Source organism: Trichechus manatus, unplaced genomic scaffold, assembly GCF_000243295.1.
Source record: "Trichechus manatus latirostris isolate Lorelei unplaced genomic scaffold, TriManLat1.0 scaffold00136, whole genome shotgun sequence".
Lineage (NCBI taxonomy): Eukaryota > Metazoa > Chordata > Mammalia > Sirenia > Trichechidae > Trichechus > Trichechus manatus.
In genome coordinates, this window is record NW_004444072.1 from 1,485,030 (window position 1) to 1,500,700 (window position 15,671).

At 41.4% G+C, this 15,671-nt stretch overlaps 1 protein-coding gene across 6 annotated transcripts in view; it reads left to right on the forward strand.

The window, feature by feature from the left end:
- Position 1: 1 nt before the first annotated feature.
- Positions 2–15,671, forward strand: part of OXNAD1 (oxidoreductase NAD binding domain containing 1) — a 48,973-nt gene continuing 33,303 nt past the window's right edge. Inside the window, exons 1-5 of one of the 6 annotated variants that reach the window (XM_023739532.1) lie at positions 8–439; positions 1,071–1,264; positions 5,998–6,149; positions 8,397–8,523; positions 8,810–8,873. In XM_023739532.1, coding sequence (XP_023595300.1) covers positions 8,405–8,523; positions 8,810–8,873 — 183 coding nt within the window. In that variant the 5' untranslated portion in view covers positions 8–439; positions 1,071–1,264; positions 5,998–6,149; positions 8,397–8,404. Of the gene's footprint in view, positions 1,265–5,997; positions 6,150–8,380; positions 8,524–8,809; positions 8,874–15,671 lie in introns of all 6 variants that reach the window. The other 5 variants (XM_023739536.1, XM_023739534.1, XM_023739531.1 and 2 more) reach the window with 5 other exon arrangements.

Genomic DNA, 15,671 nt, shown 5'->3' on the forward strand with positions numbered 1-15,671 from the left:
ACCGCTCCTTCCATTGGATGGCAGCAACGAATAGAATGTCGGGATAGCTTGCACGGCTGCTACGTCACGTCAGAGTCGCCGGAGGCTGTCAGGCGACGCAGTCCGAGTCTGGAAGCTAGATCACTGCGGCGGCGTCGAAACCTCGCACGGCCGCGGTCGTTTCCCCTCTTCAGGCCCGCTGGCCTCGGGGAGGCCGTAAACTGACCCGGCTGAAGGCTGCAATAATCGCTGGGTAGCATCGACCCGGCGTTCGGTGCCCCTTGGGAAAGGGGGCACAGGTTCGCTTCGTCTGAGACGGCGACGGGAGCAGCTCTGCCTCTTCGACCTCCCTCTCTGGTGACTGACCAAAGGCTCCCTTGGAATTTCCATTCACCGAGTGACCCTGAGTTCAGTGCGACGCCCAGCTTGTTAAAGTCTCTGGCTGCACTCGGCTTTTCAGGTACATCCCCGCCTCTTCTCTCTCACCCTAGGTATCCTCAAATGCCCTGAATTGTGTTGCTGAAAGGGCCAAGACTTGGAAGGCAGTGATCGAGTTTTAGTCCTATGTCTACCAGGCATATAACATTACTAATAACAGTGATTTGTAATAACAGTAATAACGTCACTTATTTTTGGGCGTTTGTTATGTGCCGGGTATTGTGCCAAGTATAATTCTTCCAGCAACCCTGCTGGTTTAAGTGTTATTTGATTATCTTAAAACAGGTACAGAGGGTAGGGTAACGTTACCAAGGTCACACACCTAAATGAAGAGCCTGCCTGTCTCCAACGCCCAGGGGCAAATTACTTATGTGAACCACAGTTTCTTCTTTGTAAAAGGGATGGCATCAGCAGGCAGAGTTATCAGCGTGAGACCTTTGTGTACCTTGCAAAATGCAAATATTAGGTGGTTTGTTTTGAAAGCAGCGCTAGCACCTGCTTTGGTACAATAGGGTATTGCTCCATTTACACATTTATGCAAAACAAAGCAAACCCTCAATTAGATGAACTGACAGAATAGCCACAACAATGGACATACCAACCGTAATGAAGATGACACACGACTGGACAACGTTTCGTTCTGTTATTCATAGGGTCGCCATGAGTGGGAGCTGACTCAACAGCAGCAACGACAACAAGCATGTCTTCATAGAGAAGGAAGGCAGTGTAGTGAAAAAGCATTGGATTGAGAAGCAGAAGCAGAAGATCTGGGCTCAGAATCTGACGGCTGTGGATTAGCTCTGGGACTTGGTCATGTACATTCTTTGAGCTTTATTTCCTTTCCTGAGTAAGAGATGATTTACAAGATCTCTTTCATATCCAGCATTCTGTTTTATGGAAATTATGCGTTTTACTTGGTTCTGCAATTAGTTATACCATGTTTAGTTATTTATATAATACATGTATGTAATGCACAGATGTACACATCCTTATGCTTATGTACATGCTCAAAGGTTTGCATGAAGTTACCATTTTGTGCATCCTGAGGTGAAATAGCACGCTGTTTGGCCCTTTTAAAGCTTGAAAACTTAAAGGAGACTTTGAAAGAAAATTCAGAATTACATTGAAGGAAGATTTATAGAAAATTATTTCAAAGACCTCAAAAAACTATTTTGCATAATTGAAGATCTACCCAACAGCAAGGAAACACTTATTAAACTTGTTGAGGGTTAACTGGAATGATTCTGGTCTGTCTTGGCAAAAAAGAAGTCCCAGCAAAGCCAATGTAGCTCAGTGGTTGCTCCCTACATGTCTTTGAGACATAAATATTGCCCAGGAGGGCAAGGAAGATTCTCCGGTATCTGTTCTGTAGACCTAATGATCATTTTGAGGTCGGGAACCACTTTTAGTTCTTGAGTGCTTCTGAGCATAAGTACCTACAGATTAAAGAGGAGCTATTTTTGAATGGCCAGCAATGGATGCTGTCATATTAAGCTCATGAAAGTATAAATTGGTAGTCATTTTAGAAAGCAGTTGGGAACTATCAAAAACAATTCACTGAGGAATCTTGAGATCTGAGATTAAGAGTCGTAAAAGTTATTGGGGGTTGTTGGGTAGTTTTTCTTTGTAACTTTTGTAATCTTCCAACTTGAGTATGTATTACCAAAAATGGAAAGAAGGAAACAAACAAAAACCCTGGTGAACTACTTAATAATGTTGACTGTGTGTGTTATGCACTGCACCAAATGCTTTTCATGCATTATGTCTTTGTTATCTTTAAAACAGCCCACTGAAGTGTCAGTATCATTAACCCCATCTTTAGCATTGGGAAACCTGAGGTTTATGGGCTAAGGAACTTGCCTAAGGAGGCAAAGCTCATTAACTGTCATGAGAACTCAGGTCTTTTTGACTCCAGAACCTAGGCTCTTAATTAACTGCAAAGCCATTTGTGCTGTGATGGTGCCTCAAGCAGAGCTAGATTTAAGTAAGCATCCCTGTAGCTCTGCAGACTACTGAGATTTTCTGCTAGAGCTGTGCTGGTTCCCTTCAGCCATAGATCGGAGGCCTTCTTGGCCTTCCATACTGCTTTCATTCTGCCATCTGTTGGCTATCCCCTTTGTCTGGCCAGGGGTAGTTGTTCCCCTTACGGTTCTGCTCAATTTGAGTTTACACTGTGTTGAGCAGAGTTAAACCACAGCCCAACATATAATACAGTTTTTTAGTCCACCCAGCAATGTTCTAAATACAGCATTACAATGACTACTAACTTCATTTGTTCCTAAAAGGGAATGGAAACATTTTTATAATGAGACATTTTTGTATCCTGAGAGTGTGACAAAAGCAGATTTACCGGTTGCTACAGGGCCTTTGAGATCACAGAAGTGTGCAGTGTTGTGTTTTGTTTTTATCAGAAAATGTTAACACTGCTGATCTGGAAAATCACAGTGATTGAAATTCTTAGCATAAGACTGAATTTAGAAAAGGTCATATTTGTGTAATAGAAACTGCGTTTGATGAGTGCTGTGGTTGTATAGGAAACCCTGGTAGCGTAGTGGTGCTAACCAAAAGGTTGGCAGTTCACATCCACCAGGCGTTCCTTGGAAACCCTATGAGGCAGTTCTACTCTGTCCTTTAGGGTTGCTATGAGTTGGAATCGACTCGACAGCAACAAGTTTTGTTTTTTTGTTTTTTGTTTTTGGTTGTATATCAGTTTGGGGACTTGTATATCGGCGGTCTCAAACCACGACCTCTCCTGGTTGTTTGGCAGGGAGGAGAGAGGGTTAATGTATTTGGATTGATTTTAAGTAGCCCTCTTGCTTGCCAGGTACTTCCATAGGTATTATTTCATTTATTCCTCTCAACAGTGCAATGAGGCAGTGTTGGTATTCCCATTTTATAACGGTTAGAGATGACTTGCCGAAGATCAAAAAACAAGAAGGAGTCAGACCTGAGCCCAGATCCACTGATTCTAAGTTAAATACCCTGTGTCGTAACAGCACCCTGTATTCCACTAGGGTTCCCCTACCAAATGCTGGGAGCCCCTTTGCTTCTCGGGGGCACCTAGGGTTTTAAATTGAGAGGTGCCATGATTGTTCTGAGAACTTACTTTAGTTCAGTGCATTGATGCTCTTTGAGGCATATTTGGTTCCTCTCTTTCTCTCACTGCTCCATCACCCGCATCCAGTCTATCACAAGTCATAAGGCTCAAATTCTAAATGCTACTCCATGTTCAGTGACTCCTGCCATCTCTGTAGCTGTTATCCTAGTCTAATCTTAGACTGGAGCCTCGTGACTGGACTTTCCTTCCACTCTTGCCCCTCTATGATCCTTTCTTCACACGGCAGCCTCAGTGATCCTTTAAAAATGTAAATTAGATCATGTCCCTCTCCTCGTTTATTCAAACCCTTCAGTTGCTTCCCATTGCCTGTGCCACGGCCTGCCGTGATCTGGCACATGTCAACCTGCCCAACTTCATTGTATAGCCCCCACACCACGCTCACTGCTCTCCAGTCACTGGCCTTGGCTCCTCGAACCTGCCAGGCTGGTTTCTGTGTTTGGACCTTTGTTCCTGCTCATCCTTCTGCTAGAATGCTCTGCCCCCAACATTTGCTTGGCTACCTCTTTCTCAGTAGGGTCTTAGTTCAGCTGTCATCTCCTTGGGCCTCGCCTTATATTCTCCAACCCACCCCATCATGCTTTCCTTTATCGCACTCATGATCTGTAGTTATTTTTTTAATTATCTGTTTACTATGATCTGTCTCAGCACAGCTTCAGGATGGCAAGGACCTTGCATCTGGGTCTTAATTGTATCTGCAGGGCCTGAAACTGTCTGGCACCCAGTAATTCTTGAACTGGAACCAGTGTAGTTAATCTTTAATCTGTCTCTGAATAATCTGTTTTAATATTTATTAAATATTAATAAATATTAAGTTTTTTTAGCATTTATGATAATTTTCTGTGTTTCAGAAAGAGTTAATTAAAAATTTTTTTGGTAAAGTAAGCTAAGGTTAGGCCTGGGAGGATACAAACATTGATGAAATACTCCATTTTTTGTAGGATTTTAGAAATTATTTAATATATGTTGATCTGCTCTGGTTGATGAAATACTTTACATATTAAATCACTGAACGTATTTCAAAAAATACGTAGTTTTTTTTTAATACCTCACTGAAATACTGGCAAAAAGGTTTGAAAGGCTTCTCAAAACAAATATAATTTGATAAAATGCCCTGTATTTACCAGTAGGTGGCACTCTTGCTTAGGATTACTATTGTAACAAAATAAGATTTTAGAATTTTTAAGAAGAGCTTTTAAAAATTAATATTTCTTTGTTTTCTACTTCAGTCAAGAAGTAGACCATTCAAACAGCGTAATCACGAAGTGATATATCTTGTTGCGAGGACAATTTATTTCAGCAATCGTTGTTTAAAACATTGAACAGAGCAATATTTCCATATTAAGTACGTTGTTAGCTGCCAGTGAGTTGGCCCCTGACTCACGGTGACCCCGTACACAGCATAAGGAAACGCTGCCCATTCCTGTGCCATCCCCACGATCAGTTGCAGATTGGACCATGTCATCCATAGGGTTTTCATTGGCTGGTTTTAGAAGTAGATTGTCAGGCGGTTCTTCCTAGTCTGCCTGAATCTAGAAACTTAACTGAAACCTGTTCAGCATCCTAGCAACACCCAAGCCTCCACTGACAGACAACTGTTGGCTGCACATATGGTGTATTGGCAGGGAATGGAATCCAGGTCTCCTGCATGGAAGAAGAGAATTCTACCACTGAACTACCACTGCCCACATATTTAACTATGTTGTTGTTACTGTTAGGTGCTGTCTAGTCATTTCCAACTCAGGGCGACCCCGTGTGTGCAGAGTAGAACTGTTCCATAGGGTTTTCAAGGCCATGACTTTTCAGAAGCACATTGCCAGGCCTGTCTCCTGAGGCACCTCTGGGTGAATTTGAACTGCCAACCTTTTGGCTAGTAGTCAAGGACTTAACCATTTGTGCTACCCAGGAAGTTTTATTTAACTATGTTGCTTTTATTTAACTATGTTGATTCTGACTTGTAGTGACCCTATAGGACAGAGTAGAACTGCCGCATAGGGTTTTCTAGGCAGTAATCTTTATGGGAGCAGATTGCCAGGTATTTTCTCCCATGGAGCTGCCAGTGAGTTTGAACTCTTGACGTTTTGGTTAGCAGCTGAGTGCTTAACCATTGTGCCACCGGGGCTCTTTTGTTAACTATACAGTAGTTAGATTTTATCAGGAAACTTAGCCTTAAGTGACACATAACTATATTAATTCAGGCATTGTTCTGGTGTTTTCATGGGATAAATATCCTAATAGTTAAAGACAGGCCAAGGCAGATGAAAAAGGGAAACAGTAAGAAACAATCAAAAATGAAAAGTGGAGACAGGAGGAAAAATTGATGGAAAGGGGGGAATAGAGAGTGGGTGTGCTGTGAGGTGATGCCTACTGATTATAACGAACCTTTCCTTTTGCAGCTAAGAGGTAGTAGTGCCTTTTTCATTTTCCCAAAACATTGTTCTTATATGTTGTCTCTGCCATTGCAGGAACTTTGTGAGAATCCCAATATATGGAAAAACTGCCCCTGTTCCAACTGGTGTATATCAGAAGGTCTCAGTATAATACCAGGACCAAAATATTGCATATCAGTCAGCCAGCCATACACTTAATGACTCCTAAAATCTCATGGACTTCTAAAGTAAGTTTTGCCTTCTTTCAGTGTTTAACGCACCAGTTTTGGGTTAGCACATTTAAAGAAGTGAAACTACATTAGTAGTCTTGCATGAGGTAAAAGAGGCCTTATATTTTTTTAATTTACTAGAAAATGAAAAATAACAAATTGCCTGTTTATCCACAATGATGCTGTATCATACTATGGCAAGAAGAAATAGAACTTTTATCTTAAGACTTAAGTTATGAAGTGGTGGGCTTTTTGATATTATTTAGCTACAACTGAATAAATTACATATGACTTTTATCATCACATGATTTAGTTATTTATTTTTTGTCTCCACCAACTAGAATGTAAGCTCCCAAGAGAGTCTTTGTTCTTTGTTCTAGTACTAGGCCAGTGCCTACCACATAATGGCTCTTAATAAATATTTGTTGATTTAAGGACTAAGTTAGTGAATATGGACTAAATTAATGATTTAATGAATAATGTAATTTATTCACACTTAGCTTCAGTATTTTTCTAACATTAAAATTATTATTACTAATATGTATAGTACCTTTCTTCCAAAGAGCTTAGAAAGAAAAAAGCATTCACATATATTTTCATTTATTCCCAAGCTAATAAACAAATAATAAATAATCAAAATAGGAAAGTGTCATGGTTTGAATTATGTCCCCCCAAAAATGCTTGTATCAGTTTGGCTGGGCCATGATTCCCAGAATTGTGTGGTTGGCCTCCATTTTGTGATTGTAATTTTATGTTAAAGAGGATTAGGGTGGGATTGTAACACCACCTTTACCCAGGTCACATCCCTGATCCAGTGTAAAGGGAGTTTCCCTAGGGTGTGGCCTGCACCAGCTTTTACCTTACAAGAGATAAAAGGAAAGGGAAGCAAGCAGAGAATTGGCAACCTCATGCCACCAAGAAAGCAGTGCCGGGAGCAAAGCGTGTCCTTCAGACCTGAGGTTCCTGCGCAGAGAAGCTCCCAGACCAAGGGAAGGTTGATGACACGGACCTTCCTCCAGAGCCGACAGAAAACCTTTCCCTGGAACTGATGCCCTGAATTTGGACTTGAAGCCTTGCCTTGGAGTTGATGCCCTGAGTTTGGGCTTGTAGCCTACTGGACTGTGAGAGAATAAATTTCTCTTTGTTAAAGCCATCCACTTGTGGTATTCCTGTTAGAGTAGCACTAGATGACTAAGACAGAAAGTAACAGATGTAGCAATATAACATGTTAGAAATGGCCATTTTAGGCAAAGAAATATTTAAAAATTGGCACAGGAAAACGGAATGGTAAGAACCAGAAAATATATCATCTGACTCCCAGTCAGTGCTCTTTCTAATAGGGCAATGGTTTTTAGGATTTGGAATGTTTGGGAGCTTTCCTGTGTGTGTGTTTAACTTTTTGTTAAAGTATAACTTCAACACAGAAAAGTACGCAGATCCTAAGAGGACAGTTTGATGAATTTTTACAAAGTGATGGATTTTTGCAAAGTAATCAGTACACAGGTCTAGAGGCAACATTGCCTCTGTCCCCCCCACCACCAAGAGTAACCACTAACTTGATTTCTAACTTTATAGGTTAATTTTGCCAGTTTTTGAACTTCACATGAATGGAATTATAGAAAATGTGCTCTTTTGAGTCTGGCTTCTTTCATTCAATGTGATATTTATGCGATTCATGTATGACATTGCGTGTAGTTGCAGTTCATTCATTCTCATGGCTATCAGCTATGGTGTGACTATATCACAGTTAACGTGTCCACTCTGTTACAGCTGTTTGGATAGTTTCCACTTTGAGCTATTGCAAATAGTATGACTATTATCTGTGGGGTTTTATTTTTTTAATATCTGGGAACCTCAAGCCTTTTATGTTTGGGAACTTCAGGAAATTTGTCTGCCCTTGTATTTTATCTAACAAGAAGTATTAAAGAGTTTGTAGTGTTCTATGGGTGAAATACAATTATTAGTTAAGAAGTCGACTCTCTTCTGTAATAGCATAAGATTTGTCATGTGAACTTGGTTGGGGAGTTTAGAAACCACTACAGAACATAAATATCTGACAGCACCAATAATTACATACTTTCATACTGTGGAGATCAATTGAATCAGCTCTAAAGAGTGGCAGAAATTTTGTCAGGCTGAAGTTAGGCCAATGGTTGCCTTGCTGTTAGATTGGCTCATAACAGCAGCAACAGAAATATTGTCCTCTATAAAATAGTCTATTTCCCGACTCTTTGTTAAATAACTTTCAGTTTTGTGTTTGTCCAGGAGGCACCATGGCTTGTGCTGCTGTCATGATTCCTGGGTTGTTGCGAGGCTCTGTTGGCACCACCTGCACTCGGGCTGCTTTGTTAAGACTGACACCTAGGTCTTTGCGCCACCTTACTCTAACCAGGTGAGTCATAAGCCTTCAGTGTCATTTGAAGTTGATTTTTAAAGGAACTTGACCTGCTGATTGCCGTGGGAGGCGTATCAAACTCCTAAAGGTAGTAACGTCTTGGCTTAAATGTACATGCTGTCAGTAGATGGTCAAACTTTGGATGTGCACATTTTACCTTGACCATTTTTTAGGCTCCATAATGTTATATTGTATTTTGGATAGCCATGATATTACAGGGGAAATTAATTTTATTATTTTTATGAGGATAATAATAACCTAATAATTTTACTTTCTGTTAAAGCGTAATGAAATCCAAAAGGAAAACTGATCACATGGAGAGAACTGCAGATGTCGTTCGCCGGGAGGTTTGTATCTTTGGGCAGTGGCAGGTTTCTCCAGTCTGGACAGTTGATACACAGTATGGCTACTTATGCGTACGGCGTTAGATGAGTCTGGACCCTTCGAAGGACAGTCAGGAAAGGTTTTTTATTTTTCTGAAGAGGATGTTTGGTAACTGATTTGAAAGATGACAGAAGTACTCACACTTTTCCCTTTAAACTTGGAATCAGTGGATTTGTTTATTTTGCCAATTCAACATTTTTTACATGTGTAATTCAGTGGCACCAATTACATTAATCATTTTGTACGACCATCACCAGTATTCAGTGGATTAACTTCTGATGGACTGTAGTAGCAACAAGGGAGTCATCCTCATGGAATGATGTTTAGGATTGTATTATAGGGGTAGACTTTTTTTTTCTGGACACCGGGTCTCAGTCTTCATTCTCATCTCTACTTTAGAACAATTTCTTATTTCATCAAGCGAGAAAGCACTGACATCTGAGAGAGGAAGGTGGATGAGCTCTTGTTACCCTTCTCAAGTACAGATTTTTCCCACCATATTCAGACTATTGGAAGCTAATCTACCACCTGAAGGGGGGTCAAGGGCTGGGAAGTAAAGGAGCTTTACCTTTTATCTCAGTGAGGAACCCCATTTTTATTTAGAAACATAAATTGAATATTTAATTTTTCTTTTCTGAGTGTTTCTCACATATTGGGATATAGTTAGCTTTAGTGTTGTAAGTATATCTAAATTAACAATTTAAAAAACTATATAAAGAAGGGTTGTACATATCTACAGACATCGTCAGCAGTTGTATTTTGGCTGTAGTTTAATTTTTAGTCTTAATAGAAGGATATACTTGCGTGTAAAGGCATATAGTTTTAGGTCCCACTTTTCAAGCTAATTCTATTTTCCGAAAATTGCTTTGGGACCGAGGGTGGTGTGTTTGTTGATTCAGCTTTAAGTCAATGTTTTTTTGAGAAGTCTATGTAAAATTAGTTCAGCACGGTAGATTTACGGGCGTGTGGGAAAATACACTTTTCCCATTGATGATAAATCTGAAAATACGATTTTTGTTTGTTTATTCAATATACAAAAATGCTGATTCTATAAATATAAGACTTGTTAGGATTTCTTTTCAAAAAGTAAAAACTTTGCCAGTTGTTAAGAAAAAGTGTTTTATTTAACAGGCATGGGTGACACTGTTTCCTGTTTTATTTTGAGGCAGATTGAATCAGAGCAGGGTATGGCAGACTTTCTGTAAAGGTCCAGAGAGTAAATATTTTAGGCTCTGTGGGCCATGTGGTCTTAGTTGTAACTACCAGATTCTGCCTTTGTAGTGTGAAAGGAGCCGTAGACAGTATGTAAACAAATCAGTGTGGCTTTCTTTCAATAAAAGTTTATTTCCCAAAACACCCAGATTTGGCATGTGGGTTGTAGTTTACCAGTCCCTGAATTAGGGCAGTCAATTCAGAATTTTACAGGACAAAATTATAGAGATTTCTAAGGTATTTTGAACCAAGTTTAATCACAGACTATAAAGAAACTTAATGTAAATTCTAATAGTTGAAAATTTTAGTGCCCAGAAGTCAGAAAATTACAGAATTAAAATTCCAGTCATGATGTTACATTGGAGGAAGAAATTTCTAGTTGTAACACTTTTACTTCTGTTACTAATTTCCAGTCTTCTCCCAAACAGAATGAGAGTGGGGAGGAGATGGGAGGAACTGGAGAAAGCTAGTTGATGTCTGGGCCACCACTTCAGTGGTATAAGGTCACCCAGGGGCTCACCCCAACTCCAGAGGGCCACTCCTAACCACAGAGCAGGGGTCCGGCCTTGAACTGTCCAAATGAACAGCATCTCAGGTTTGCCATTACAGAACTATACCAGCTTCTGATAGCCTGGCCTGCTTGCCTTTAATTTGTGTAGCAGATATACTTTTTTTTTTTAAAATAGTTTATTTTGTCTTGGTTGTTGTTGAGAATATACGCAGCAGAACATATACCAATTTAACAATTTCTACATGTACAATTCAGTGACATTGATCACATTCTTTGGGTTGCATAACCATTCTCACCCTCCTTTTCTGAGTTGTCTCCACCATTAACATAAGCTTTCTGCCCGCTAAGGTTCCTATCCAATCTTTTGAGTTGCTGTTGGCAGTTTGATCCCATATAAGCAGATTTTAAAAGAGCTCAGTGCTTAAAGCAGACATTCTTTACTAGTTAAGCTAAACCATTGTTTGATTTTATGAAGATCCCAGAGGACATTTTTGGTTTAAGGTTTAAAGATTATCTCAGGGCAGTAGTTTCAGGGGTTCATTCAGCCTCCATGGCTGTAGAAAATCTGGATTCCATGAGAATTGGAAACTCTGTTCTATAACAAATATGCTTTATAAAACCCTCAGATCTCCTTTGCTCTTGAGTTCAAGTCTGTGAGGTAGCCTAAAAATAGAACGCAATCTGCATTTTACAAAACAGAACTAGGAGCCCAGGAGATGTCTGGTGGCTTCTGCTGGAACCGGAGGGAAGCACCAGCTCAGGTGTCTGATTCCTAGACCAGAGGACCCCTCTGTCCCTTTGGGAGTGGGTGGAGAACAGCGTGCTCACCCACCCACAGATGTCCTTTCAGTGTTGGACATTGTGTTTCCCCTGGAGAACTTATTGAATGACCATTTTGTGATGTGAATGGTTTTTCCTTAGGGCTATAAATGTAACCAGTCTGAGGTCATGCTGATGCAGGAAAGTGACCTCTGCAGTTAGGTGACATTTAACTGTGTTCAAGTTTACATTTTTTTTCTTAAGAAAAAGCAGTCCAGGTAGCCTTAGAAATGTCAAGGAGATAAGGTAGATGTATTGTAATGCAGTAAGGATTGTTCAGGCAAGACTAATATTTTCTTGAAGGGGTCGCTCCATGCTTTGCCCTCTGTAGAGGTTTAGCCCACTGAGCAAGGTGTAACCTATTCATCACTTAGGTGAGAGGGTTTGGTAGTGAAAGAATTTTTTAAATTACTAATTCTTATGCATTCATTTATTCATTTGGAAATATACCAGGCACTGGGCTAGGTCCTGAGAGTCAGCGTTGAAAATGAGGTCCTTGCCGTCATATTCTGGTGGGACTCTGATCACAGTAAACTGATTTTATGCCCATAATTGGTTTTGGAAAAAGGACTAATTCTTTTTCAGTTGTACTTGTGTGCTGCTTTTAGAAGCCTCTACCTTATCCTGCAAGGGCATTTCTGTTTACAAAGCACTCAATTATACAGTAGGTTGTTACTTGATTCTCACCACCTCCTAGGGAGGGAGGTGAAGGGATCCTTATCTTCATTTCAAAGATGAAGAAATTCAGACTGAGAAAGATTGAGATAGGGTGACCCTGCGTCCTGAGTTGCCTAGGATAGTCTTGTTTTTTGCCTGTTTTCCTTGTATAATTTTCAGTAGCACCCCCTTTCACTCTCCCAGTTGTCCCATTTTGGATGATAAATAATACTGTCAGACTAAGTTTAAAGGACTTGTTCAAGTAAGTGGAGAACTCAACCCTTGAACTCAGATCTTTGATTTTCAGATTTATTTTCACTACAACAACAAAAAACCAGTACACTTGATTAAACAGACAAGGTTTAATTGAGTAACACAATGGAAGCTGCTAACCAAAAGGTCTGAAGTTCGGATCTGCCAGCCGCTCCTTGGAAACAGGTTTTGGTTAGTTCTAAATCAAAACTAAGTGTTACAGAGCATAAGAAGGGGCGGAGTTACTGATGACACCTAAACCTAAAAAACCTATTGCCATCAAGTCGATTCTGACTCATAGCGGCCCTAAAGGACAGAGTAGAACTGCCCCATAGGGTTTCCAGGGAGCGGCTAGCGGATCTGAACTGCAGACCTTTTGGTTAGCAGCCGTAGCACATGGTAGCTCTTAACCACTGCAATAGCTAGTTAATCCAATCAAAGGCTGGGTGTATTGGGCTGATCATTTGGGAATCTGACCATTCCTAATGCAGGTTATTGAGAGCTGGTGATCTGCCTGATTTGTGGTGTTGCTGAGGCTTGGGTTTGAGTGGGATGGGCTGCCACTAGAGAGCTCCGCCCAGTCCCAAGCATAACTTAAAATTCTCTGCTAGGCATCACGTACACATTTTGGGGATATTGTATGCTGGAGTGGTCTTCAACTTGCAGGTAGGGACAGGCATCTCTTTAACATGGACCATTTCCCAACAGTTGTACACCTACGTGTGCTTTAATTATCAGAAGCTGATGGTCAGAGAGCATTTTAGAAATTGTCCAGCCTGGGACCGAGCAGTGCTGGCATTTCCAGCCTCACCACACTGTCATCTCTGACAAAGCAGAGAGTCGTGGGGAGAAACCTCAGGCACCCACAGCCAAGAGGTAGCTGCAGGGCTTGTAGGGGTGCTAGGCCACAGCCTCTTGAAGAAATTTTGAGGGAGATATAGTCTAATGGTCCTGGCAGCTGGCCTCCAGCTCCTCAGTGGGCACTACTCACCCTGCCCGGTGAAGCCTCCAAGGAGAAAGGAGGCCCCTTGGGGGAAGACACAGCTTAGCAGCTTTGTAGCCACGGTATACCGCACAGTGGTGACGTTCCAGAGGCACTCAAGGCATGTTTCACAAATGTTAATCCCATCTCTGTGGCTGACTACCTATACTGCCTTGTACGAGTCGCTTTGTAAAGCAGGAACGGTGATAATACTCCTCTGGAGATGAGGTGATGATGCAAGTGTACGCTCTAGTTCTATCCTAAGGTGAACTATGAAAAATGAGAAATTTGCCTGTATTATTATTTCTTAACTATGCCCAGAACTTAAAATGTTAGTGGCTAAAATATAGCAATGTTTTTCACTGACACACTTTTGTTCGATAGATTAAGCAATCTAAGAAGCAAGATTCTTTGCCATTTTCCCCCTTGGGAACCCAGTCTAGTGAAATGAATTCTATTTTAAATTCAGCTGATTGTATTGAGTGCCTGCTATGTGCCCAACCCTGTTCCAGGTGCTGGGGGCATGAGGCAAGGTTCCTGCTGTATGGGAGCTTCATTCTGGAGAGGAAACAAGAATGTCAGATGTGACATGCACTATGACGGAAGTCACACAGGATAATGCGAGGCAAGTGTAGCTGGGGGCATGCACTTTTACATAGGTGTGTAACAATTGAGCTGAGGCTTGAATAAGGAAAAGAGCCAGCCACGTGCACAGCATTCCTGGCAAGATCAAAGGCTTTGAGGCAGGAATGAGCTTGGCATGTTCAGTGGAGAGTGGTAGGATGAGAGATAGGTAGGGGCCAGATTGTATAAATGGTCGGCTTGGATAAGGAGTTGGAATTTTATTGTAAGGGTGGTGGAAGGTTTTAAGTGGGGAAATGACATGTGATTTACATTTTGAGTGAGTTGTCTATTTTCTTGGTAGAGAATGGCATTATGCTGTGCTTTGGCACCAGATTGGAGGCTGTTGACATTGTCCCAGGTGGAAGCTCAGAGTAGCGTGGTAGTGGTGGACATGGGCAGTGATGGGTCTGGGGTGGTGGTAGGGCTGATGGAATTCACTGACGGTGTAGATGGTGGGCTGGGGGGACTAGTGAGAAAAGGAGAAGAAACAGATGATTTTTAGATTTGGGATTTGAATATCCAGGTAGCTCATCATGGTGGCATGTATTTGCTAAGGTGGAAAAGAACAGGTTTGGAAGAGGGAAAGTAGTTTGATTTTTGAATAATCTGGGATGGGGGGAGTGGGTGGAGTTACAGTTGAAACAAGATTGGCCATGAGTTGATCACTGTTGAATCGGGGTGGTGGGTACATGGGGATTCATTATACAATTTTCATTATTTTTGTATATATTTGAGATTTTCCATAAGAAAAAAAGAAATTTGTGAGAAAAAAAGAAAAAAGTTCTGTGTTGGATACGTTAAGTTTGAAATGCTTACGTGTTCAAACAAATTCTAATAGGCAGTTAGGTAAATGAGTGTGGAGTTCACTGCCAGAAATAAAAATTTTAAGCCATCTGGTGCAATTGTTAAAGAGGTCGGCTGCTAACCAAAAGATTGGCAGTTTGAATCCACCAGCCACTCCTTGGAAACCCTATGGGGCAGTTCTACTCTGTCTTATAGGGTCTCTATAAGTCAGAATCAACTCAATGGCAATGAGTTTGGTTTTTAATGGGTTTAGAGAGTAAGAGAAGAGGGTCCAGGACTCAGCCTTGGCGTGTGTCCACATTTAGAGGTCACACAGGTGAGGACAGGCCAGCAAAGGAGATGGAGAAGCAGTGACCAGTGAGGCAGGAGGAAAATCTGCACAGTTTGTCATGTAAGCCAGGGAAAAAAATGTTTCAAGAATGAGGGAGTGGGCAACTGGGCTGAATTCTGCTGAGGCATCATCATTGGATTTAGCAAATGGGTAGTGGGTGACCAGAATGACCAGTTTTAGTACATTGCTGGGAGTGAAAGTATAACCGAATTCCTGGGGTTCTTGTCCTGTCCTATTAGCCAATCGAAATAAGACAGTCGCCAATTGCGAGGGAAACAAAGTGGCAAATTTATTGTCTGCGCAGACAAGGAGCAATGTGGGGCCTAGTGGCCTGAAAGACCACATGCTCCCCCGCCCAGGGGGATCGGGGACCTTTTTGTCCTTGAGTCCCCAGGGGGCAGGGATTGGCACCTGAAACCCTACACCCTAAGCCCTTCCATGCCCAAATTTGGAGATCCGGGTGCTGAATCATGCTGAGTCACTCTTCATAGGAAGTCTGCGTTGTAGGACTTGCTTTGCAGAGGGACTCAGGTGGAACTGTGTGCCAGAGAATATCCTTCCCTCTAGTG